The following is a 27,450-nucleotide window of genomic DNA, read 5'->3' as shown; positions in this document are numbered from 1 at the left end:
TAATGGAAATAGACTTAAGTGGGCTGGCTATGTGCAGCATAGGCCTAGTACAACACTCGTTATGAAGTGAGATTTGGTTCAAGTGGAAAACTCTAAAAGGGCAACGGAAGGCACAAAAGGACATGTGAGAAAATATTTAGTGACTTATGGTCTTACTGAGTGTATGGCCCTTGATAGAGCAGAATGGTAGAATAGAATTTGTGTAACCGATCCTAAATAGGTGGGATAAAGCTCGGATGATGATGATGACTTTTAGAAATTAAAATAAGGATAATATTTATTTGAGTATGTATGAACACATATTAACAAGACAATAAATTAATGACAAATACATTAAATATATTGGTAAATACATGCATACGATAATAAGTTAATAACATATTAATAAAAATTCATAAACATGTGATGCACATGCAGAAAAGGGCATGCATAAAAGGGTTCTTTTTTTAATATCATGTCGTAGACTTTGTCCAATAAAGTAATAAATGCAACAAATGCATTGATAGCTTGATAAGTGATAAGTAATATATATTTCAAATATAAAGTTACATTAATGGTGTGGTGGTTATCGCTTTGGATTACTACAAATGATCATGGGTTCAAAACCCAGGAATGAATAACATTTTAAATGCATAGTGATACTCTTGTGTCTGGAATTTAGACGTGCAATATAGATGTGTCGACACCCATTTCAACACAGTATCTTTCCCTACACATACGGACAAAGTGTCGGGTGCGTGGTCGGGCGTGTTGACCGTGTCTAAGTGTCGACATGCTACAAGGGTAAAAGTGGAGTGTCTATGTAACAATGTTGATGTCAAATTGACTTAATAGCTCAATGACTCAACGTTGAATTGGCGGCTCAGTATTGGGTTAGCATTCGCCAATATACTATCAAGGGGTGGTCAGCAGCAACCGGCTGTACTGCATACTCCTTTAATGGATAAGGTTCTAGAAACCAGTAACCATGACTTTCTGAATGTGGAAGTTGACCACCCAGCCCTTTTCTCTGTGAAAACCTATCCTAATCCTAGAAGTCAGGCACATAACCCACTCTTGTAGCATACACTAGTATTATTTTGAAGAAAGTTGGACGCATATTTACACTATTTCACAACCATTTTTTGGACATGCCAGTCAATTTTACCTATCCATTATGGTAATAACTTTTCCCACTTTGCTCAACTGTCTCCACTAAGAGACATATATGGAAGACTTTATAAAGGATAAAAGCGAGCTTACTACAACTAGAACAACAGCAAGAACGAAGACGACAAAAGAGTATAAGCGAGTGCACAGGAGAAAAAGAAAGAGAAGATTACACAGGATGATTACAAGGGCAAAGGCATAAGGGTATAGTTAGAAATATCTTTAAGTACGCTATAGTTGAAATATCTTAAAGTACACGAGATGATTACAAGGGGTGAGGTATAAGGGTAAAACACCCGAGATGTATGACCCTTCCTGCATTGGTACTCCATTCCCAAGATGTATTGTTTTCCCCGCAATTGTACTCCATACCCAAGATTCATTGTCTTCCCCACAAATGTACTACTGTTTTTCTTTTCTTCCTGTAACGAGTATTCTTTTTCTCTCATCCCAAATATGTAATTGGTTCAGAATTGTTCTGCTGTAATGATACTTTGCATGTAAAATAAACAAGGTATTTACAGGTGTCTTGGGACTTTAACCCCTAGACTCTAGATTAAAAGTACCGTGAGTTGTTCAATTTGTGCACCTTTCTTAGCCTTATCCACTTTTCTTATGGATTTACATTTAAAGCAACAGTCCAAAGCAGAGCCAACACGGGTGAGTCTCAAGTTGGTCGGTTCACGAGTTTTAAAACACCAGGAATGCCTTTAAAAGACAATGACTATCAACATCTATATTGTGATCACCAAGCCCATATCATGTCTGTAGTTAGTCAACTTAACATATTTATGCCTTGAATTCTGCATATGGACTATCAAATGCGTCATGAGATATCTCAAGTCAGCTTCTGATTAAGGCATTATTACGACTAAGGGTACTCACTGGTACTTAATTGGCTACTATGATACCGAATGGAATGGTGTCTAATTGATCGTTGATCCAATAACAGTCATTGCACAGTCATTTAAGGTAATCTGATCACTTGGAAGAGCAAAAATACAAATTGTGATATTGCTAGTACAAAAGCCCAATAGCGATCTTTTGGCTTCATGTACTGCTCTATGACATGGGTGTGGAAGTGAAGTCTCCTGTATTCCTTATAATTAAATTGCTATCTCAATTGTCGCCAATTCAATTCTCGTGAAATAACCCGCATTGAGGTGGATTTTCATTTTACTCAAAGGAAGGTGGTTACCAAAATGATTAATACACATGTGAAAGGATCATCTGTCCGATGTCTAGGGTTGGCTTCTTTTCTCTCCTTCCTCACCTAATCAAACCTCGGACATATTGGAAGCCACCAAGATAAGTTACCAATAGATCACAAGGATCAGCCGTGGTCTACTGTCGGCTTCAAACCATTATGGGCAAGTTTGGCACATTCGCCATTCAAGCACCAACTTGAGGAAGATTGTACATGTGTAAATGTCTTTATGTATTCAGTGTATTGCATGTGTATAGTCATGTTACTATAGTTATGAGCCTGCATGTTTTTATGTAATAGTACGAAGGATATATGAATAAAGAGACCAGGATCAAATAAATAACTAGACCCACTTCATTTCCCGAGTTCTTTTTCTCTACTGCTCCTCTCTTTGGCAATCATTCAAAATATCCTAAGCTAAAGACACTCTAGGTTTAACAAAACTGTGTCCAGTGTGTACAAGTTATTACATGCAGGAAAGTGGAATTTAAGTATATAACTAATTATTTTTTTAATGGTAATATATTGAAATAAAATCGTTTACATCTAGTTGGTCCAAATTCTGAACACATAAACGGGTAAATAACTAATCTTTATGAACATATAACATTGTAAATGGCTATATAGCCATGTTGTGCATGTCATTATGTATGCAATCCACCTATATCATTAATTAGAATCAGAGTTTCCCTAATTTAGTAACCCTTAGATAGCCACTTCTCATGGAAGATAGAATAATATCATCCAAATTCAATGAAACATTAAATTTTAATGGATGAGATGGTTTGAATTTATTAATCTCATTACCAATCAAAGCATTCACCAAATTATCAAAAAATAAAGATGTGAACAAGTTAATGGATTTATTTGCATATAGCTGGAAATTATGAGCATATGTTTTTTAATAATTTCAGTTTGCAGTGTGGGGATACCCAGATCCACCTAGAACATTTCTTTATTCCATTGCAAATTCATCTACCACAAGATAGGAGCACATTTTTTATGCAAATAGAAAAGAAAAAGAAAAGAATAAAAGAAAATTCAACATAGAAAATGCACAAAATCCCATATAATCTGAATAAAAAAATAAAAATTCATGAGGATCACAAATAGGTAAAAACAATTTGCAACATTCTTTATGCTTGCCTACATCTGATTGATGTGACAGCCCATGCCAACTGTTGCAGAACATTGGGGGGACCTTGTGTTCTTGCTGGTGATGGTTGCAGTCACTCATCAAGTAGCTAGCCTTTCTATTTTACCTGTTTCTATAGCCTAATACAAGTCCAGTTACTGGATTTGGCAAACTGCAACTCTCCCTCCTGATGGAAATAATAAGTCTCTGCTAGACAAATGTGAAGTGGCCTTGTTTGGGAACAGTGCTGCACATACTCCTCTAAGGATAGTCATCCTTATGTCGAGCATGTGATCAATAATGCCTTTTAGATCCATAGGAATGGTTTGACCTTTGTTATAAAGTCTCCAACTCACTCCACCAAGCCAGATTCCCTACATTCCCACAACATGATTTCCAAATGCATACCTTTGTTTGAGGAAATTCCTAATACATCTGTCAGAAGCATTTTGGTTGGAGCCTTTCTGAACTACAATTTTTATATCACAAACTACATTGCCCATGAGGACACTAGTCCCAACAGAAGCTAGGCTACTCAACATACCATGCCAAAGTACCCCTGAAACATGCAAATATGTTTCAGGACTCTAGAATTGCAATGGTCATTGAAGACAAATTTCAAAAAGGTTTTTGTCAACAATATTTAATGTGGAGATGCTGGAAACAGTTAAAAAACAAGAAGTTGCATGTACAGTCATGTCAAAATGAATACCCGCCAGATATTCCAAAGTAAGCCTTGATTTGGGATACACTCCATGTCAAATCCTCTTGCTCCCCACATTCTTTTATTGCCTGATCTAAAAGGACACAAGCACCAATATGTGCACCTGCTGATTGGCCTATTACAAAGATCCTAAGTGGATAAACATGAAAAGTTAGTACTTGCTACTATACAAATGCAATAAAGCTAGCTGAAAGGGCAAGGACTGTATTATTATAAGCATGGCATGGGGTTAGAACAAGCAATACCTGTTCGGATCACCTCCAAAATCAGTAATATTCTGGCATACAAAGGAGATACCCTGGCTAGCATCTTTCACCATATCACTTATGGTTCCTTGGGGGAAATTCCTGAAAGTATTTAATGGCTACAAAGTAAATATTTGAAGAGCATAAACATAAGACGAACAATTGTTACTAGAAATAATGGAAAATCTATAGGATGAGAATCAAAAGTTATGCGGTGTAGAATATCCTAGTAAAACATGTACAATTTAAATATAGGAAAAGAACAACCTATAGTCTATGCAAGCTACTATGACATTCCGTTCTGCTAATTCTTGTCCCAAAAGAGCACCCCAAGCTTTGTACCTAAACACCAAAATCCTCACAGTAAAAGTCAAACAATGAATGCACCTAAGTGATGGAAAGAGCAAAGAAAGTGGACTAATAAACACATTTACTGGCACCGAAACATAAATATAAACCCAACATCTGATCAATTATCAAACTATGATGGGGTATATGGAATCAGCATACATAAACTAACCCTATAATCCAAGCACCCCCAGTTACAAATGCCACAACTGGCTTTGGCTCGTCAAGATTCACAGGCAAATATAGATCTAACCTGCAAACAAACGTACGGAAAAAGGCCGAATAAGTCAAGGTACCATGACATGCATGCAACCTTAATGGATGATACTTGTCAGAAAACGGATAAATAAAATAAATTATATGCCTGTTTCTCGGTTGATCCCCATAAACCACACTTCTACGGACCTGTCTTGAAAAGTAATAGTAATACCCCACTGCAATAAGCAAACACAGATAAAATATCGTCGTATATTTCTCGCTTATATTCTTTAAAATACTTTCAAAGAAGAACAATATAAATGGTTGAATACTATGGTGTAAAACTGTTTGAGATTGAAGAGAGTAACTCTGCCATGGCTTAGTCACATCTCAATAAGATAGAGTTGGCAGTGATTGGAGATCCATGTGTTAACCAGGTTTTGGATATTGTTGCCAATAACTACACACCTTGCAGGAAACCTGGCATAAGCAACAGAGCATAGCAACCAAGGGCCAGCAACTGCATAATCCATCGGTAACCTACCCTGAACAAAAAATAAATGATCAGCAAGCAAATTAATAGAAACATAAATTGACAAACATGAATAAACTAATTGGGATGGTATAACGAATAAAAATTGATCCACCCACAAAGGAGCTTTAAATTTCCTAAAGGAGCTCACTCGATATGAAGGATTAAACCAGTACCCAAGAAAAACAATATCAAAGCAAAACCAAGCTGTGTCTTTAACTTTCCTTAGATTAACTGAATATATACATTGCTTAGCATAATACACGATGATGCATCCATAGGAATACACTGTCTATTGGATGATGCATCCATAGGAATACACTGTCTATTGGATGATGCATCCACAAGAATACCAGAAGGATCTGAACATAATTGTAGAAAGTGCAAGAGAAAAATAGTGTATCCACAAAATCATTGCAAAAATTACAACAATCAGTAAGAAGAAGAAATAACTCACCTGAAGAGACTTGAACTGAAAGGCGATGTATAAAAGGACTTACTTATTGGGAGCACGAGTAAGGAATTAACCTTTCCAAGAAGTTTCCTAGTTTGGGAGCGGCTGGGAGAGGGAAAGGTAATAGAATAGAAATTCCGTAGTTTGGCACCAGCTTTTGAAAGTGCAATGACAAGTTAGGGGCATAAATGGGATACATTTAAAGAACTTCACACCTAAATCCAGATCATTTTTCCCAACTTGGTATTAAAGCAAGATCAATGTCTGAAAAATTTGAAAGTCGATTGTTAAGACTTTGGACGCACTACCAATGTCAGCAGTTGTACGGCCAGACTGCTGATAATGTGGGTGGAGGAGAAACCTCAACAGAGCTCATCCTCTAAACAGCGGGGGCCGCACGAAGAGAGGTGAGGGCGAGGGGCGAGGAGAGGTAAACCTGGCGAGAAGGGGAGAGTGAAAAACATGCGTTGACCTGAGGCCGGAAGACGACAAGGGGACTTCTGTCGGGCCGAGAGGACGACCCAAGGGTGACGGGCAGATGTGGAGGTCAAGGGCGGGGGATTGACCAGCAGGCGACACCTGTGGCAGGGTGGAAGGTGCCATCTAGCAAGAGGAAGGCAGCAGCACGGGGATACACGAAAAAGGAAAGGGCAAAAAGGAAGAGGAGAAGTGTAAAAAGGTACTAACACGTGGCCTAGGGTGTCTCCGATAAAGGGTGTGTGACAGGAATGGTTGTCCTCGATGGCGATGGCAGGGGGGCAGGTATATCTTCTGCCAAGCACGAAAAAGGACCAGCAATCTGAAGCAAGGAAGAGCTTGGGCCAAATGAGGAAACTCTCTTGACCAATGGGATGGATGCAGAGTTCTGAGTCTGCGGCGGCTGTACTTCTTGTTGCTGTGCTGAGGAGGAGGGCTGAGGGCAAGAATGGGATGCAATGACAACCGCATCCACCAAGTTACTCGAAACTTTTGCAGGGAGGTGGTGTCCACGTCTATAGGGAGATAATTCCGGCGATTGTTTCTCCGGCGAACAGCCGGGGGAAGAGATGCTCTTCCGTCTTTCTTGTTACTTGGAGGGGTTGGGGTGGCTGGAAAATGACGGCTAGATGGGGGCGAGGCCGGGATCCAAGCCAAATGAACCCTATAGAATAGGCTGTTGAGGGATATCCAGATGGCATCGGGAATGAGCTCTGGGGAGATGGATTCAATGAGCACCTGGATGGAGCCTAGAGGTAGGAACTCTGAAGATTGCCAATGCACCCTGATGAAGTCATGAATGGTGTTGCCAATGAGCTTGAAAGATTCCAGGTTGCAAATGTGGAGGGGAATATTGAACACCTGGACCCAGATTCGATGGGGACGAAAAGCTCCTAAACTAGGATCCCATTTGGACAATGTGAGAAAGCCCCTTTAAAAGTTGGAAGGGGTGTAAGCAGGGTGTGAAGAGATGCCTCCACGGAAGGTAAGGAAATAAAATGTCACCTATATGAAGAGATCTACAACCAATGTTGGGTTCGTCCCAATATTTTTTAGCCCATTTTTCGATGGCTCTCAAATTAGCTCTAGGGGGATGTAAATGGCCAACAAGTGAATTGAGGAGAATCGCAGGGGATGAAGAGAGGAATCCTAGATTCAAAGGACCGAGGAGCCGTTGAGAGACAGGGAGAGGAAATCCCAAGGGGGGCAAGGAGGGATGGGGGAGGGGGAGGGGGAGGGGGTGGGGTAAAGAAGGTGCGGAGGGGAGAGCCGTGGTGCAGCGATCTTTCCCTTATGTCACGAGTGATTTACTCTTTAGATAAATAGGACTTTGCTCTCCACTGTCTTTGTTGCCAAGTTGTTCAATAATCTTCTATCTGTCAACAATATTACAAAAACTTCAAATTGTTTTGTAACATTTTTGCCGTCTCATTGTGTTTTTCAGGACTTGGTAACGGGAAAGACAATTATGCATCATCGTGAGGATGGGGGGGAATACCTTCTAAAGACATCAAATAAAGCTCCTAACACAACTCAAGCCACTGCCATGTCTTTGATTTCTAATAAAGAACGGGCATATTTGTGGCATGGTCGTGCTCCTCTTTCCACATTGCAATCTTTGTTTCCTAAGACTCCACATCATTTGATCAAGTTCAATGACAATGTGAGATTTCTCAAATGTTGGAACATTATAGAACTTCATTTCCTATCAACGATAAAAAAACAAGTGACACTTCTTTCTCTATTATATATTTTGATGTATGGGGTCCCTCTCCTATTGTTTCTATTTATGGCTGTCATTTCTTTGTTACTTTTGTGGATGATTGCTCTAGATTGACCATCATAATATATCGAATGAAACATAAGGATAAAGTTGCAAACCTCTTTAACGTTTACTATAAAATGGTTAGAACACAAGATAATGCAAGTAGCAAAGAACTTCGTTTTGATAATGGTGATGAATATGTTACTAGTCATCATAGAGATTATTTGAGGAATCAAGGTATAGAGTTCCAAACAGCATTCCTTTATACTCCTCAGTAAAATGGAGTTGCTAAGAAAAAATCGACACTAGTTGGAAGTTACTCGATCCATCTCACTCGGAATGAAAGTTCCAAAAGTCTTATGGTTTGAAGTATAGTTGTGGGAAACGCTTGAGATTCTGAATCATTTTAGGAATCAGAATCGTGGCTGTCTAGAAGATTCTTATTTTTTGCATCGAGGTTTGTAAAATAGGAATTGCAGGAAACGGGAGGTTCCTGCTTTATAGGAATCAAGATTCTACCCAAATGGAACCGAGATCCCTACATGTATAGAATCGAGACTCTAACCTCTTTGGAATCAAGTTTCTAACCTATTTAAAATCGAGTCGTATGGAATTGAGATTCCAACATCTTTGGAATCGAGTTTCTAATGCATTTAAATCGAGATTCATATCAATTTGGAATCGCTTTTCGACTTCCCTAGCAATCGGGATTCAGGAATCGATTTGAAAAACAATTGCATCTAGCAGCATTATATGTGGAATCCAAATTCAACAAATGTAGAATCAAGCTTCAAACAATTAAGTAAGAATAAATAAATATTAGAAACAAGATTTTATAAGTGTTGGAATCGAGATTCCTGATTTCATAGAAATGGATTCCGTGAAGATTCTTTGTTGGAATTGTAGAATCGGGATTCCGAATTGGAATCGCGACCTTGAGTGAGAGATTTGGCAACTACAGTTTATAAGTTGTCCTTCCTATCTGCCTTCATGATAAATTGTATGCCATCAAGGGCCCGTTAGGGCAACCCGATCTAAACTGTTCTTCCTAATTCCTCTTTGTTTCCCATGCCTCTCAAAGTTTTTGATTGTGTGTGTTTTGTTCATATTCTGGGCACTTAGAGATGCAAACTCGAACCTAAAGCCATTAAGTGTATTTTCTTAGGATATCCAGCAAATCAAGCTATGATTCTATTAATAAAGATAGCTATGTCTCTATAGAAGTTATCTTCTTGGAATCCATCCCATATTTCTCCATTGCTGGAGAAATATGCTCTCTTTAGGGGGAGAACATTAGATAAAAAGAGAGCAGTTCAACATCATTGCCTCAACCTCTTTCAACCCTACTTCATTTTTGATATTACGCAAATTGAAGATGGAAATGCCCCAGTTGAACCCAATGAGGAGTTGAAGATGTATGTTCGAAGGAAGTTGGTACAACCTAAAGTCCAGATTGATCATCACTAAATTGCCAACTTCGAACCAGGTACAAACCTTAGACAATCCTCCCTATCCTACTCTTCCCTTAGAACCTCCTAGTTCCACTCATGCGTTGGACATTAAGTTATTGGTTGCGTTTTGTGAAGGTAAATATTCCTGCACTCAGTATCCTATACGCAACTTTGTTTCATATAAGTTGATGTCAGCTTCTTATCATATTTTCCTATCATCCTTGTCTACTGTTAGCATTTCATCATGTGCAGCAAAAGCTCTATCAAACCTCAATGGAAGGTCCTGATGTGGGAGGAAATACAAGCCCTTGAAGAAAAAACAATACTTGGGAACTCACCAAACTTCTAAAATGAAAGAAGGTAGTATGATACAAGTAAGTGTTTATGGTGAAATACAAGGCAGATGTTATGATAAAATAAAGCGATATTGATAGCAAAAGGTTTTGCAGTGGGATTGGTTGTGCCTCCAAGTTTTCAGCTTCAGAGGGTGATAGGAAAGGTCTAAAAATTAAAAAAAGAGACATATGAACTCAAACAATTGTTGAGGGCGCGGTTTGAAAAATTCAGTGAAGTCCTGCTGAAGATTCAGTTCAGAAAGAGTTAAGCTGATTATATATTGTTTGGGAGAAAAAACTGTGCTGGGATTGCAACAGTCATAGAGTCCATTTGATTTCCCTTTCCAAATTGCAATTTGGGTCTATTTAAAAAATTTACACCTTAATTTAGCCCTTTTCCATTTGATTTCCTCAATCCTTTAATTTTCTTGGATAGCAAAACGCGGGGACGTGTTTCATTTCTTCCCCCCTTACCTCCTTTCCTTCCCTCCCGCCTCCTCATCTCTCACCCTCCTCATCTCTTGTGCTTCTTCCTCCCGTGACCCTCTAACTATATTTCCTTCCCCTTCTCTTTCATACTCCCATACCCCCCCTCTCACGCCTCTCTGTCATCCTTGTTTCTCACTTGAACAGAACCACCATCTCAATACAGGACAAAGAGGAGACAAAAGAAGAAGCTAATAAGGTTGGCTCTTTGTTCTCTTTCAATTACCTTTCTGTCTATCTCCCTCCTTCCATCATAACATCCATAGACAGTGATATGGGCCCTATTTAAAGGAACCCACAGCCTGAGACAACCTACCTATCATACTCTCTCTCCCTGAAATTGAGAGAGAGAGAGAGAGAGAAGATATTGTAGCATTGTAATTTGGAAAGAATAACATTTTTCAGTTGCTATTCAGACAAACCAATCAAACACCCCCATAAAACAAATGTTATTTCCTCAATGGCAATTGAAAAAAGTCAATTAAAACAATTTCTGTATACTGTTGTCATACAGATCCATAGTGATGTTGATGATATTGCATTGACAGGTGACAGATTAGAAGACATTAGAAGACATGGACTATCTCAGGTGCCACCTAAGTGTTTGACATAAAAGAATTGGGTCCACTCAGATATTTTTTAGGTAGTGAAGTAGAAAAGTCAAACAAGGAAATAAATATTTCTCATAAGAAATACGTGTTGGACCTATTACAATCAGTGTTACCAGGACACTTAAACATTGTGTAGCGTCATGTGTAAACACGTGTCAACATGTCATCGACACTTGACCATATGTGTCTAATGGCACCATCAATTTGTTAGTACGTATCGACAAGTTATATATAAATGTCTGACATTTTTTAACACAAACTTAATGGTTTTATAGTAGAACTAATGTTAAAACTGGTGAGGGTGCATGTATGTATCCTATCAACGAAAACCTTTTTTTTTTTAAGCCTTTTATATAATATAAATACAAAAACTGTCACTAACCACTAACCAATGCATGACTTCAACTTGAGACATCGTTTACATTACATGAAACCACCACACTTCTAAAAGCCACTTTGATTTAGTATAAGACAAAACTTATTTAAAATAGAAAAATAAAAAACAAGATGGTTGGTGGGTTTTGATGACCCAACCTCTTATGCCGGGCTACTCAAACAAAGCGCCAACTCTACCACCATGGTGCTACATGTTAGGTGTAAAATTAGAGGAAGTCATATTTTATATATACTTAAATATAGGTTATACAGAGTTGTCGAGAAGTACTAGTATTTTAGCCTCACATATTAGACACTCTGACAGATACTAAATAACAACAAACTGGAATGTTGGGAGCTAGACCAATGAATACTCCTATGGAAGCTAAACATAGACTCCATGCACAGATGGGAGAGGTACTAAAGGATCCAAGACAATATTAGAGGTTAGCAGGCAAGTTATATATCTTAGAATTACACGACTGGATATATCTAATGCGGTTAGTGTAGTTAGTCAATTCATGCATGCCCTATGTAAACCACACTCATATGTTGTCTATCATATCCTAAAGTCTCACAAGTCATGTCGAAGGAGAGGATTGTTATTTAATGATCATGGTCATATGGGTGTTCAGTGTTGCAATCAACATTCATGCAGATTGGATTGGTTCTTTGACTCATAGAAGGTTAACAACAAGTTCTTATACCTTTGTTTGCACCAATCTCATTTCACAGAAGACTAGGAAATGCATTGTAGGGGCCAAATAAAGTACTGAAGCAAAATAGAAGGCCACAGCTCATGGAACTTTGTAAAATTATGTGGATAGAGTAGAATTATATTCGCTGATCTGGGAGTTGAAATTCAGTTATCAGTGACCCTTCATTGTGATAATGAAGCAGCCATCTCAAATTTCTAAGATTCATGTATGTCATGACAGAACAAAGCATATCGAAGTGGACAATCATTTCATAACGGGAAAACAAACAGCTGGAATTATTTGTACTCCACATGTGAAATCATGAGACCAACTAGCAGGTATCTTCATAAAAGTAGTTTCACGTGATAGACTACAAGTTATCAAGCTGGACATAATTGATATCCATGCTCCAGCTTAAGGAGGAGTGTTGAAAGTGCAATGACAAGTTAGGTGCATAAATGGAATACATCACTTAATAAGAATATAATGTGGGTTCTCATTTAAAAAAGGTATTACTGTAATTTTTCCATGTCAATAATATATAAAATGTAACTCCTCTAACTCAATAGGCTAGGCCAAACATTTAGCCTCATTTTTCTTATGCCACCTCTCTCTCCTCTTCTCGTGTTCTCTTTTCTTTTTATGTATTGATCTTATACCAACAGTTTCAGACATAGATCTAAATCGTTTTTCCAATTCCAGCTGGGAGTGATGTACCGAAGATATACAAAACAGTAATTTAACATACCAATATTTTTAAACTATTATTTGTAAATTTGTATCATTATACATAATACTTATCACAATATCCAGAAAGTGTGTTGAGCAATGACAAGGAATGGAAATTAGCACATTTTCCCTACATAAAACAAACAACGTCCAACAGAATTTACATATGTTCCATTTCATATTAAAGAAATATCAAAGTCAAAATATCACTCAAACTTTACAAGCCATTACGTAAACCATATGAATTTAAGTTCAAATATGTTGGCTCGAAATAACATAGAACATTAAATTTATGCCAAGGCATGATAAATGCTTTGTAAACTAAGAAGAAAGAATCCAAACCATTTATTTAAACAATGTTAAAATCCTTTATCATCCAAGTTTTTGACCTAAGTGTCCTAATTCTTTTTGTATGGGCAGTTTTGTCCATAACTTTCTCTCTCTAAGTTCTCTAACTTGGTATCAAAGAAAATACGAACTGATCTTCTCATCTTCCCCCTTCCTTTCATCTTCCCATTTCCTTTCAATTTTCCCTTTCCTTACATCTTCCCCTTTCTTCCATTTTCCTTTCATCTTCCCCTTTCCTTTCAAAAAGAAAAAGGGGAAACCCTAACCCTGTTGACACTGATCTCGTCAAGGGGTAACTAGTTTTCCTTTTGTTTTTTGTGTGCAAGGAAAGTATGGTGGCATGCGGGTGCAATGGATACCCATGGTACTAAAGTATTCTCTCTTGGATGTGGAAAACCAAGAGGAATAGTTGCTGAAATGTCTCGCAGGGTGTGGCTAAAGCTATAGGAGACATGTTGCGTTTCATATGCCAAGTGGATCTGCAATTAGTGTGGTGATGTTGTTATGTGCATGATTCCTTTTCCATATCAAGATCTACAAAGCGATCGTTGTTGGGTTTTTGTCGCCATTAAAGGCCTTATAAAAGCTTGTATTCAATTATTTGATATAGTGGAATATAAACTCAGTGGGAGTATCGTCTTGCTAGACCGAGATTAAGCAAATGCTATTTGCCGATACTCAGACTTGGTATGACATGCTAGGCCAGACGAGTTGGAAAACCCCTAATGCCTGGGCATGAAACAAAACCGATGAGGGTTTTATGGGTCATCCCTTGATGAGGCCGGAGTTGCCCAGGAGAGTGAGTCAAGAGACTGTGTGACCCCTGTGCATGATGGTTGGCCACTAGAAACGAGGGCCAAAGCCTCATTACTGAACCATCACACGACATGTACATATGATAGTTATATCGAGAAAGTTAACCACCATTGAGGGTGAAACATGTACATATGCGAGAGATTACCCCTATGCACCATAGAGTTGTGGTTGCATCTGGTCTGTGTGACTTTGGACTCGTCTCTAGGGGAAACCCGTAATCCATAGACTAGGATTATGTCCCCTAGCCTATTGGCTGATTTTGGTAGCCCAATTATGAACCCCTGCAATAGTCTGTGAGTTAGGAGACCTGTTGGGTCAGTTTGAGAAAGCAAATATAGATCATAGTCCATAGTGGAAGGTGGAGTGCTTCCATAATATTATAATTCCTAGATCTTGTCAGATCCGATTCCCAATCAAAATTATTACGATTTAATTATTTTGATATTAAATGATTTTTAGATTGATTATTTGAATTTTTGTGAATATCTAGATATTTTATTTTTACAAATTGGATATATAAATTAAGAGATATTCAATTTTTCAGTATTTAAATATTCTGAGGAAAACAAAATTAATTTCCAATTAACTAAAAATCAATTTATGGATTTTATAAATCACTAAACATATGGGGGCCCACCATTAATTTAAACACATGAAAGAATTGAGTGGGGCCCACATGAGGCCACCTAGGGTGGCACGCCCCCCTCAAAGGAAACATCACTTACTACATAACCAAGCCAACAAGACTTGGAAATTAAGTTAACATAATATGGAATGATTTGAAATTAAAAGGAAGTTTATTTCAATCAATATTATGTGTAAGAATATTATAGAAAAATAAAGCATGTATGAGAATATTTTTCATATTTTATTATTTGATGGGATTAGGTTTAGGAAGCTAAAGGATGAAGTTTTAGCACCTTCCTTTCAATCATGATGGTAGATCTAAGGATTAGATGGCTCAGAACTCTCGCCCCACAGGTCTCCTACGATCAATGGTCTGGATTCAATCTGCATAAGGATGGCTAAACCTAAGGAAACCTTATCCCCTTGAAAATCTATAAATAGGGGGCTCTCCCTTCACAATTCTCTACACCTCTCAACTCCACTCTTCTCTCTCCTAGGGTGGCATGCCACCCCTAGGGTTTCTCTCTCTTCTCTCTCATCTAAAGTTCTTTCTCTCTCTCATAGTTTAGAAAGTAAGACGGGGCACACCCCATCTAGATCTAAGAGGGGAGGCACTCCCCATAGCCTAAGGCATTGAGGCCTTGTTTATAATCCAAGTTATTTCATGCTCTCATAGTTTGTTGGGTTATAGCCTAAAGCTTTCTCATACTTGGTAGATCTGAGATAGATCATTGATCTCATACGCTATTAGGAGACCCGATGTGGAGTGTACTAAGTCCGGTTGAGATAATCTTCCGACATCTTTACTTTGTACTCTGTAGTACTTTTATTTCTTATGCCTTTCTTGTTCCCATAAGCATTTTGTTGGTTTTTATTTGATGAATAAAAGAAGTTATAATTAGTGGCAACACGTGAGAACCACTTTTGATTATTTATTTGTTTATTTCAAGGGAGTTTTATTGTATGTGGACCTTTGTAAGTGTTCTAGTCCGTGAGAAAAAGAAAAATAAAAAACTATATACACCGTGCTAGATCAGCTTATCCTACTTTCAATCGTTACCTAGTTTCAAGTTGTTGTCAATCTATGCTACTGTGTGTGTGACTCCTCTTTTGAGATCAAGATCTATAGTTTCAAGTTGGTAGCGTGGTGATGCCCATATGTGTTTAGTTTGGTGTTGCTCTAATTAGTTCAAGTGTGAGAATGTGGCCAGATAGGAATGGTAAGTATCTATGTACTTTTAACTGTTTTTTTAACATTGCACTAGGCTTGTGTAAGTGACAAATTTTCCAACTGTGGTTGTCCTTTTTCTACTTTCTCTTATATTCTCATGGATACAAAAATTAAACTTGGAATCCTGAGTCTTCCTGAGACTGTGGGGATACAAATCACCTGGTGAAATTAAATGAGTACAATTATGTCGTATGCGCTCAGTCAAAATATCCCTTGATGCTAGGGGTAGCTTAAATATTTTAATTGAAGACAAGCCTAGTAAATCTAATAGTAAATATGAAGACTGGATGAGGGAGAATTATATAATCATAACCTATCTATGAAGTAGTATGGAACCCCAAATAAGTGCCAAAGTGATGTTTCTCGAGACAGCTAAAGAAATTTGGGACACTATGAAAGTAAAATATTTATTAGATAAAATATCTCTCGAGTATATGAGTTGTTTGCGAAAAAGTTTCAATTGTAGTTGGGAAATAAAAATGTGAGTGAGTATTAAAGTACCCTTAGGGGTATATGCGAGAAGAGCTGAATCTATATCAGCTTATATCTAGTGATGTGGAATTACAGATGAGGCAACATGAAGAATTTTGGGTTGCCAAGTTTTTATCTAGCCCATAGTTATTGGGTACGGGAACAGGAACAGGAACAGGAACAGCTCAGCGATTGGGGGCGGGATCGGCAGATCGAAGCTATACTGAAGATCCCTGTGTTAAGGATTGATGCCCGTATAGCCTCAAAGGTCAGGATCGAGGTCCATGTGTGTTGGGGATCGAGCTCCTTTATTACATAGGATCACGTAATTATATAAAGGTGCGAGATTCTATACGTAAGCAGCGAAGTTCCCAAGGGCATTTTTTTGAGTTTCTTAACTCAGGGAGCGCATTACTGAAAGTGATCCAAAATATTATGAAGCGAAGAATAACTTTTATAGGAGTGAGCTCCATTTTCTTAGAACATGAGTTCCTCGTGAAGGTAATAAGGATTTGTAGCTTTAAAATGTAGCTCCCGGCGTTGTTAACCAATAACGTGTAGGCTTAGTCCTTCTATGAAATAAATAAGGAACTTTAAAGCGATCCCATAATGGTGTGATATGGATGTCATATATGGCGATGCTTGTGTTTCTTTATTTTGGAATCTAGATCCCAATGCACTCTGGAGCACGAACCATAAGACTAGGGAACTAGATCCTGTAATGTTCAGGAACGCGAAATTAAATTGCAAGGAACTTGTTCCCTTATAAGATGGAGGGAGATCCTGAAAATACTAAATTGAGTTTCAGACGAGATCCGCTCCGGGATTGAGAGAATCGAGGTTCTGCAAGGGATCGCTAAGCAAGGGAGGAGATCTCGGTAACCATGATCTAGCCTTAATTTTGAGAAGCATTTTGTGCATGAAGAGATCTTGGCATGCAGTGAATTCCCATCTCTCAATAATGTTTACTTGTGCATTTAACATGTCAATATATTTGCCTTTCCCTCTCATTTTGACTCAAGTATTAGTGATAGATCACTGAATACAGTTGTAGGGAGAGGTGATGGAGGCAAAGGTCGGGGACACAGTTGTGACTCAGGAAGAGGGCGAGGTAGAGGTGATTGTGGCAGGAGTCGAGGAACTCGTAAGTGTACGCATGGTAGGCATACAAATCATGCAGTTGACAATTGTTCAAACAAGGTTGGTAAGCCTACTTGGGCAAACCAGGTTACTTACACATCTGAAAGTGATGACCTTTATTTCCCGGTGACTACCAACAACAGTTGGATTCTATTGGTGACTCTTTGGTCTTCCAAAGAAGAATCTGCTAAACTTATTAAACAAGTATAGCTGTCTATAGTTCCCTCTACCTCTTCTACTGCCACCCTTGCCAGTTCAGGTACTTAGGTACTTCTTGTCTCTCAGATTCCTACTGCCTGGGTCATTGACTTAGGAAACTCTGATCACATGACTAGTGAGTCATCTGTTTTACCTCTAAATAAGTCAATTCCTAATTCCTCTCTTACTCTGGATGATGGATAGTTGTCCAGTGTGTCAGGGCAAGGTGTATTTATGCTTACTTCTTCCCTTTCTCTACCATTTGTACCATACGTTCTTAAGTTACCTCTCTATTTATTATCCATGAGCAAATTAACCAAATCTCTTCATTGCTTTGTAACATTTTATCCTTGTGTCTTTCAGAATCTAAAGATGAAAAGGACGATTGGTGGTGGGCATGAGTCAAGCAATTTGTACTACTTGGATCATAACCTCATTGGCGATGCTCTTCACTCTGTTGATTCTCTTTTCTTATGGTGTTGTCAACTGGATCATTGTCTCAATAACTTGAAGTTATTAGTCCCTTCTTTGAAGTATGTGTATGTTTTAGAGTGTGAAGCTTGTAACTTAAGAAAGTATAATAGGGTGCGATGTCAACCGGGAGTTGACAAACAAAGACTTGTTCCTTTTTCAGTGGTTCATTCTGATATATGGGATCCAAGTAGAGTACAAAAGTTTGTCTGGTCATAGGCATCTTGTAACTTTCGCAGATGATTATTCACGAATAACATAGTTATATTCATAAAAGAGAGATCATAGATTTCTCCATTTTTAAATTCTTTCACAAGGAGATACAGACTCAATTCAATAAGAATTTGTGTATTTTATGTTAAGATAATGCTAAAAAATATCTTTTTTTTTTGTTGAGAAAAGTTAATTGTATTCCATTGAAAGAGTTTATACAAAAGTATTAAAATCGAGGGTCCCTTTTCAGTGGGACTCCACATAAAAACCTATACAAAATTGGTTAAAAGGACAGCCCTTGATGCTACAAGATATACAATGATATTACAAAAAAATAGGCTTATAAAATTGCCCCTTGTACAAAAAACTTTGTGATATACGTCAAAATTAGGTGGTCGAGAACTGTTGTTCCTTTATCCCCCTGTGGTTCAGATCAAAGGTGACCCATAAAATCTTCAGTGTGAGCTCTGGCCCCGTCCTTTGCTAGAAGATCAGCCAAGTCATTTGACGTCCTCAAGGTATGCGTCTAAGAGACGTCCATATCCCTGCAAATGTCAACGATCTCATAAAAAATGGGAGCAAGATACCAAGGAGGGGAGGAGCCATCTGATGCTTAGGAAATGATGTTACTAACGTCCCCTTCCACAATAAGGTTTTGTCCCCAAGACAAATTGAAGCTTTTCAACCCCAAGAGAAGGGTCATTGCCTCAGCATGCTGAGAGCCTTGGATGCCCAAGTATTCGGAGTACGTAAACAAAATTGCTCGGTGGTGGTCCCTGAACACTCCTCCCGCTCGGGCATGAGCAGGGTTCCCCAAGGAACACTCGCCGAAGTTGAGTTTAATGTAACCTCGGGTGGGGGGTTGCCAGTTATGGGATCTATGGGCCTTGTGAGGACGGTGGAGCATAATGTTTTTCCAGTTGTAGAGGAAAGTATTAACGGGGAACCCTGCAAAGATGCGGTGATTGGAAGCCCAGAAAGTTACTACGGATGTAACTTTGTGGAACAAAGTTGGACCTTTGGTAGCAATTCCTTGGAAAATCATAGATTTCCTCTCATTCTAGATTGTCCAAATAATTGTTGCCACTGTGGCCTTCCAAAAAGAGATAACAAGTCCTTGACTGTCGCTGGCATGACCCATTGGACTCCACAAAGCTGCAATATTTGACCCCAAAGACCATGAGCCATGTTGCAATGGAGGAAAAGATGTGGGTTAGATTCTTCTTCGCAGAGACATAGAACACATCTGTTGGGAATTGGAATTCATCTTTTTTTAAGCGAATCCACCCTAAGGGCCCTCTGAGATCCTGCCATCCCGTTGAAACACTTCACTTTGGGAGGTGCGATAGTGCACCACACCTTTGATAACACCGAAGGGGGGTTAAGAGGGAAAGTGGCTCGTTGCATAAGTCTTTTATAGAGAGATGCCACCGTTAAAGTACCAGAAGGAGTGAGAGACGAAACCAACTAATCCTTCCCATGGGTGGCAATGAAAGAGTTTTGAAGAGTAGTGGAGAGAGAAAGGAAGTGTAAGAGTTCCTCATCTGAGAGATTCCTTCTAAAGGAAGGGTTCCACTCCCTTTGGTTTCCCACCACTGCCATTGCTTTTGCGACAATGGCTTCTTTATTCGAGGCAATGGAGTAGAGGGAAGGGTACAGTTCCTTAAAGGGGGTGTGTCCAAGCCAGGTATTCGACCAAAAGCGCACTCTTGTACCCTCCCTTAAGTGGAATCGAATGAAATTCCTGAAGAAGGAGAGGGAGGACATGAAAGATCTCCACACTCCTAAAGCCTTGTTAATATTTCTCATCTCTGGCACCCATGTACCCTCGACGATCTTGTATTTATAGCGCAAGACTTGAACCCAAAGGGAGTCAGTTTGGGTTGCGAGGCGCCATCATCATTTACCTAGGAGGGCCTGATTATATTTTCTAAGTATCTTGATCCCTAAGCCCCCTTACTGTTTTAGTAGGCAAACTTTATCCCAAGAGATTAGGTGAAACTTAGATTGCTCCACTTGGCCCGACCACAGAAAATTTCTCATAAGTTGTTCCAGCCGGTTTGCCACAGAGATTGGCATTTGGGAGAGTGACATAAGGTAGACCGGAGCATTGGCTAGAGTTGCTTTAATTAGGGTAGAGCGGCCTGCCTAAGAAAGGTATCTACCTTTCCAACCTGCCAGACGCCAGTCGAACTTGTCAATAACGTGTGACCAATGTCTTTTTGGGTTTGACAAGGCCTAGGGACAAACCAAGATACACAGTGGGGAGATCCTACACTTTGCATTCCCATGTTCGAATCAAATCCTTAATATCAGCGGTGGATATGAGGACCCCCATCATTTTTTATTTTTCCATGTTAACTTTGAAACCAGTGGCCTTTTGGAAACACTTGAGATACAATCTCAAATTTTCAACTTCTTGTGGAGAGGCATCTAAAAAAACTAATGTGTCGTCTGCATACTGCAGGTGTGACACCACAAGGCCTCAACGAGAGGTATGGAAACCCGAGAGAAGGCCTGCCTGGAAGAGGCGGGAGATGGACCGCCTAAAGACTTCAGCCGTAATAGTGAAGAGAAAGGGGGAAAGAGGGCCCCCATGGCGCAGCCCCCTCGTAGAGGGAAAGAAACCTTTTGGGGAGCCATTGATAGGAATCGAAAAGTATGGGTTAGAGAGAGAACCTGTCATCCATTTTCTCCACCGATCTCTAAACCTCATTCTTCTCATGGTCTCATCCAGGAGGGTTCAGTATGCATGGTCGTAGGCTTTCTCCCAATCAATTTTTAAAATGCACCCTGGCTTTTTAGACAAGTACCTGGAATGAATACACTCGTGAGCTAGTAACTCTCCATCTAGGATTTGTCTGTCTTTGATGAAGGCAGATTGGGATTGGGAGATAATGGAAGGGAGGACCTACTGCAACCTTGAAGCCAAGACTTTGGCAAGGATTTTGTAAGAGGAATTCAACAAACTTATTAGTCGAAAGTCCTTAAGCTCCTCGGCCCCTTCCACCTTTGGTACCAGAGCTATAAAAGTGGTGTTAATAGCCTTATGTAAAACTTCCCGGTGGAAGAATTCTTCGAAGAAACTCAAGAAGTCTGAGCGGAAAGTATCCCAAAATAATTTGAACGGGGCTATGGGGAAACCGTCTGGACCAGGGGCTTTGTCTCCAGCTAAATCATGTAGGGCTTTAAGAATTTCCTCTTCCAAGAATGGACGCTCAAGCCACAGGGCCTGTGTGTCCATCAGAGATAGGAAATCCAAGTCCGCCATTGCCAGTCTGAGGACAACAGGGGCGGTGTAAAGGGCTTGGAAGTAAGAGAGCAAAGCCTGTTCGATGTCATCAGGCTGAACCATATAAGAATTATTCACTTTAATGGTGGAGATAATGTTGTCTCTCCTACGGCAATTTGCTATCCGGTGGAAGAACTGTGAATTCAGGTCTCCAGCTTTAAGCCAGTTAAGTCTAGATCTCTGGAACCAATACAGTTCCTCTTTTTTGAGGGTGGAGAGGTAGTTAGACTTCAATTGACTCCTCGAGTCGAATTCAGCTTCTGTCAATGGTCGTGATTCCTCTGCCCTATCTAGAGCTTGAATGGATGGGAGGAGGGAGGCCTTAGATTGGCAGTAATTCCCAGGGATGGATTTACTCCAAATCTTCAAGGCAGCATTAAGCCTTTGAATTTTGGTTTGGAGTCGAAAACCTGCCCTGCCCGAGACTTGACTAGAGAAGGAATTCCACCAGGCAGGGATGAGGGTAAGGAGAGACTTCTCTTCAAGCCAGGCTAATTCAATGCTAAAAAATATCTTTCTAGAGAATTTTGGAATTATTTTGCTCAAAATGAAATTTTGAATGAAACTTCTTGCATGCGTACTCCTCAATAGAATGGGGTTGATGAAAGCAAAATCGTTTAATCAAAGTAGCCCATTCTGCTCATTAATTTGCATGTTCCAAAGGTTTATTAGGGAGACGCCTTACTAACTGCATGCTATTTAGTTAGTCTTATGCCCTCTTCAGTCTTAAATAGAAAAACACCACACTCAATGCTCTTATCTGACGCCCACTGTTTGTTGTTCCTCCTAAAGTGTTTGGGTGTGTTTGCTTTATTCATATGTTAGGTATTGCCAACGATAAGCTAGATCTTGTAGCTATCACATGTGTGTTTCTCAGATATTCACTCTTCCAAAAATGTTATCGCTACTATCATCCTGGTTAAAAGAAATTTGTTTACGCTGATGTTACCTTTTTGAAATACTCCTTATCGCCTCAAATAGTCCCCACCAGCATGGTTGGGAAAAGTTCAGCAAAATTGTTATAGCACATGGATTTCGAATGTCTATATTGATGATATTATTGTTACTAGCAATGATCAATAAGGAATCAGTCACCTTAAGAGACATCTTAAACAACATGTTCAGACTAAAGTTTTAGGCCTGCTAAGGTATTTTCTAGGAATTGAAGTAGCCAGATCAAAGCGCATTAGTTGTCTCAAAGAAAATATGTGACTGATTTGTTAACAAAAACTAGAATGTTGGGTGCTAGACCAGTGGATACGCTTATGGATTCAAATGCAAAATTATTTGCTAATTAGGGGGGAGTTGTTCAAGGATCCAAGAAGGTACAAAAAACTGGTGGGCAGGCTAATTTATATGAGCATTACTAGGCCCAATATTGCTTTTGCAATAAGTACTGTGAGCCAATTTATGCATGCTTCGAGGACTCCTCACTAGGATGTTGTTCATAGAATTTTAAGCTATCTGAGAAGCCCCAAGTGGAGGTTTGAACCAAATAATCACTTAGCCATTGAGAATTACTCAGATGCTAATTAGGCAGGTCACAATCTGATAGGCGGTCTACCGGAGGTTTTTGTACATCTATTGGTGAAACTTGGTAACATAAGTAAGCAAGAAACAAATATTGTGGCTAGATCTAGTGTAAAAGCTAAATATAGAGCTATGGCATATACTACAATGTGGTTGAAAACACTGATGTAGGAGATGGGGTTTACTGTTGCTAAAACCTATGAAGATGAATTGTGATAATAATGTTGCCACCTATATAGCCAATAATCTAGTGTTTCATGAAAGTACCAAGAAATGTCCTTTTATCTGAGAGTTTATCCGAGAGAAAGTTGCTAGTAAATGGGTGTATACTCCACACATGAATTCTAACGATCAAGTGGCAAACATTTTCACTAAAGGCCTTGGTTGTAATATGTTCCAAACAATTTATTCCAAGCTGGCCATGGGCAACATTCATGCTCTAGCTTGAGGGTCAGTGTTAAAATCCATTGTTATTTAAGTTTTGGACCTAAGTATCCTATATTTTTTGTATGGGCAGTTTAGTCCACAACATATTTCTTTAATAAAATAGGAGGCTGAGAGGTGTGTGAATGTGTTAGACCTCACAGTATTCTCATCTTTTTCTCTCATGCCCCCTCGTATCTCTCTCTTCTCTCTCTCTCTTCATCTTTCTCTTTTCTCTTTTCTCTCTTCTCTCTCTAGGTTCTCTAACAAACACAAAAGTTTCATTGTGATGCATCTTTAAGGTCCCAAAATGGGCCAGTAAAAGGAGTGAGAGGACTCATACTTTAAACATCAGGGATCAAATTCCAAAAAGTTGAGAAATACATTTCTTAAGAGAAAGAAATGCATGTGTGGGAGTGGGAGTGCCACCTTAGATGGAAGATCCTGCCAACTATGATATAGACTCCCAGAAAGTGAAAAAACAGACACAGTAGTGCCTATGTTTGAGGCTCTCAAAGGAACAGTTCAGCAATAAGTCAAAATGCAGGGGATTTAAGCACCTTCCTGAATTTTATGAGTAATTGGCAATTTGGAAAACTCATGGAGAAGAAATAGCATTAAATAAATTGGAAGTCAAAGAATGTTTGAAAGCCCAATCTTTGAGGGATTAGGGCCAAAGAAATTCACAACAATTTTAAATACATGAAATAAATTCCTCTTATAAGTAATAGAAATAAAAAAATGCATATTGATGAACAAAATTCTCCAACCATTAGAAATAAAAAAATGCATATTGATGAACAAAACTCTCCAACCATTACAGCACGTGTGCATTACAAACTCAACAAGACATTGGCTTACAAAGGCCTTTAATCGCACATACAATCGATAAAATGATGATAAAGGTTCTAAGTTGGGCCCAATAGAATGTCTGCTTCCAAACACTATAACCATACAGAATTGATACAGGACAAATGAGATGCTCCTGCATGCTCAAGGAGGTTATATTATTGAAATGAATTGAAAATGGTTTCCAAATCACGACACAGGGAATCCCCTTAGGGGCAAGTGTGAGAATATGGAATGAATAAAATATTCCTCGAGGGAAATATAAAAGCAATCTCTCTCTCTCTCTCTCTCTCTCTCTCTCTCTCTCTCTCTCTCTCTCTCTCTCTCTCTCTCTCTCTCTCTCTCTCTCTCTCTCTCCCCTGTAGTACATGTCCTAACACTTCGTCAAACTGGAGCACTCATTGATATGAGTAACATTTTAGTCACCGAGTAATTAGGTCACTGATTGTTGGATAGGTATTAATGGATAGGTAAATCAATTGGTAACTTGTGTAGATGTGATATGAGATAAAATGATTAAAGACTATCTCTAATTAGTGACAGTACTGAAACACATTTGGTTCTTCATGAAATTCAGGATTGATAGTTACTTTTATGGAAGGTAATTAAAGTTGAACGTGAACTCCCATATCAGCTAATATATGATGAAATCATATGAGCCCAGTTGGAATCTGCTAACATGGCTCTGTGTTTGTACGGAACTAGCTTAATGAACAATCATGAGTAGCTTGTGCAACTATAGTCACATGAAGAATGCTCCCAGTGAGAAGGATTTAACTGAATATTAGGTTCTTCTTGTGTTTCTTGTATTAGGACTGAAAATGTCTCAAAAGCCAACTAATCTCGATAAACTATCAATTATGAAGAATGCTTTTAGAAAGAAGGATTTAAACAGATCCATTTCTAATTGAGCTTCTTATATGTTAGGACTGAAAATGTTTTGAAAATCAAAGAGTGAAGCAGTTCTTCTTAAATATTCACCCGTCTCATTGAGATGTGCCGTGATTCTAAAACCAGCTCAAATTGCAATTTCATCACAAGCATGCATTGAGTTCCAAAATCATTCCAAGTCAAATTCTTTGCATGTTCTTTGAGCATGCTCAATCAGGTAATCACTAGTTCAGTGGGAAGCAGACAAGAGGTGACTATTCCCAATGCAAGAGGTTTTTAACAGGTACATGTCAGATCTAACACATGGAAGGGCGTCCTTGATAACTGAAATGCACAATAGAATTAGTATCCATATAGGGTCATGGATTTACAACATAGATTTCTGCAGTTTAAATAATTCATGAAATACACAGCACATAAAAAATATCTGTTGCTGACCTAAGACCTTAAAAGAATTGCAGAATTGATGTCTGGTAAAAGAAAAATAAATATGTGTTTCTGACATAAGACTTTACAAGAATTGCAGAATTGATGTCTGGTAAAAGAAAAAGAAAATTGAAGAGATACCAGCAGGCAAGATGGGCAAGGAGGATGGGAATTAGCAGAGGCAAAGCCTAAACCACACACCCGAGGTAGCGCAGTAAGGTGAAGGTGAGACGAGTGACGAGGTAAGTTTCAGCAGCAGCGTGACCCACATCTTGCCTGAATGATTGCTGGCGAGGTGGAGTGGGAGATGAGGTTGGGGTGCCCGTTCCAGTGCCTGTGCCTGTGGCCCCTCCTCTTCTCCTCCTCTGCTGGAAAGCAATAGCAGGGGCAGAAGAAGAGCGAGGGAGAAATGGCTCCGTTTCATCTACCTTCTTTTCATCATCATTACTAATATCATCTTTTGAAGAAGAACAGCAGCCATCAGCAGCATCCTTGTGGTAGTTATTGAATGAAACTAAGTGCTCGCCATCCCCGATCGCATCACTTTTTCCTCCTCCTCCCAAAAATGACGAGTGGTGCTGCTTCTGCTTGATAATGTTGGGTAGTTGTTGTTGCAGTTCAGATCGAGAGGAACAAGGAGACGGGGAAGAATAAACCATGGCCTTCGCAAGAAGAAGAAGGAAGGGAATAATTATATTAGATTTGGAATTACAGCAGCCGTAATGAATGCCAGAGCGAGAAAAAACGCTGGTTGTTAGAGTCGGAATGCCACCCTCAGATGGTGGTGGTGGTGGTGGTGGTGGTGCACCTAAACGACAGTAACCGGCGAATGCAAGCCTCGATAAACGAGGTAGGGAGGATGTTGATGATCGAATAAGGCACATCGGTCCACCGTCGCACACCGGGATATCATATTCCAATTCCAAATTACATCACATCACATGGCCTCGATTTTTCATGAACACGAAAATATTATTACAAGACATTTCTTCATCATAATCCTCCTGCGACAACCAGTCAACTCTCCCACACCTTCTCGAGAGAGACTGGGTCACAGCGGTTTAGTTGCTGATTAGTCGAGAGTCTAATCCAGTTAAACTCGCCACCTCGACGCGTGATATCCCCGTCCAATTAGAAAGATGTCTTTTCATCGATGGTGAGTCAGACTAACTTATGCCGCAAAACAACCTCATCAATTTTGAAAAAGGTTTTTGGCTATTACTTTAATTTTATTAGGGCAATAATTTTATGCAATAATAATATGATGCAATAATTTTAAAAAATTATTATATGGTCATCAGTTTGATTCAAAATTTGAAATTTACACTCTTTTCATTTTAACGAACAATCACAAAAAAAAAAAAAAAATTGAAAACACAACTTAAAAAATATTTCTTTAGCCCAATTAATATAGGCCGTTCATTTTGGTGAGATGCTTAGATCTAAGCCTTTTAATGATTTTTTCATTTTTAATTATTTTGGATGGCTTTATTATTATTAGATAAATAATGTTTAAAAAGAAAAAAATGATTTTGAGTTTATAAAGGCTAAGATCTTGAAATTCACAAAATGAATGGTCTAGATTCATTTTTAGAAGGAATTCAT

At 38.9% G+C, this 27,450-nt stretch overlaps 1 protein-coding gene across 9 annotated transcripts in view; it reads right to left on the bottom strand.

Annotated features, from left to right (window-relative positions):
* The window catches only part of LOC18439467 (isoprenylcysteine alpha-carbonyl methylesterase ICME), a 51,801-nt gene extending 24,765 nt beyond the window's left edge, over positions 1-27,036 (bottom strand). For 3 of the 9 annotated variants that reach the window (XR_016053727.1, XM_006849631.4, XM_088864221.1), the window contains exons 1-7: positions 26,047-27,036; positions 5,475-5,551; positions 5,173-5,242; positions 4,981-5,061; positions 4,728-4,802; positions 4,461-4,562; positions 4,204-4,344 (exon numbers count right to left, since the gene is read on the bottom strand). Coding sequence is in view for 7 of the 9 variants with exons in the window: in XM_006849631.4 (XP_006849694.1) it covers positions 4,204-4,344; positions 4,461-4,562; positions 4,728-4,802; positions 4,981-5,061; positions 5,173-5,242; positions 5,475-5,551; positions 26,047-26,729 (1,229 nt within the window). In the remaining 2 variants the exon portion in view is untranslated. Of the gene's footprint in view, positions 1-4,203; positions 4,345-4,460; positions 4,563-4,727; positions 4,803-4,970; positions 5,062-5,172; positions 5,243-5,474; positions 5,552-25,986 lie in introns of all 9 variants that reach the window. The other 6 variants (XR_016053728.1, XM_088864223.1, XM_088864224.1 and 3 more) reach the window with 6 other exon arrangements.
* Positions 27,037-27,450: the final 414 nt, after the last annotated feature.

Source organism: Amborella trichopoda, chromosome 4 (genome assembly GCF_054954075.1).
Source record: "Amborella trichopoda isolate Santa Cruz 75 chromosome 4, AtrichopodaSantaCruz75HAP2 v2.0, whole genome shotgun sequence".
Taxonomy (NCBI): Eukaryota; Viridiplantae; Streptophyta; class Magnoliopsida; order Amborellales; family Amborellaceae; genus Amborella; species Amborella trichopoda.
The sequence above is the reverse complement of the archived record's forward strand: the minus strand, read 5'-3'. Positions and strand labels throughout refer to the sequence as shown.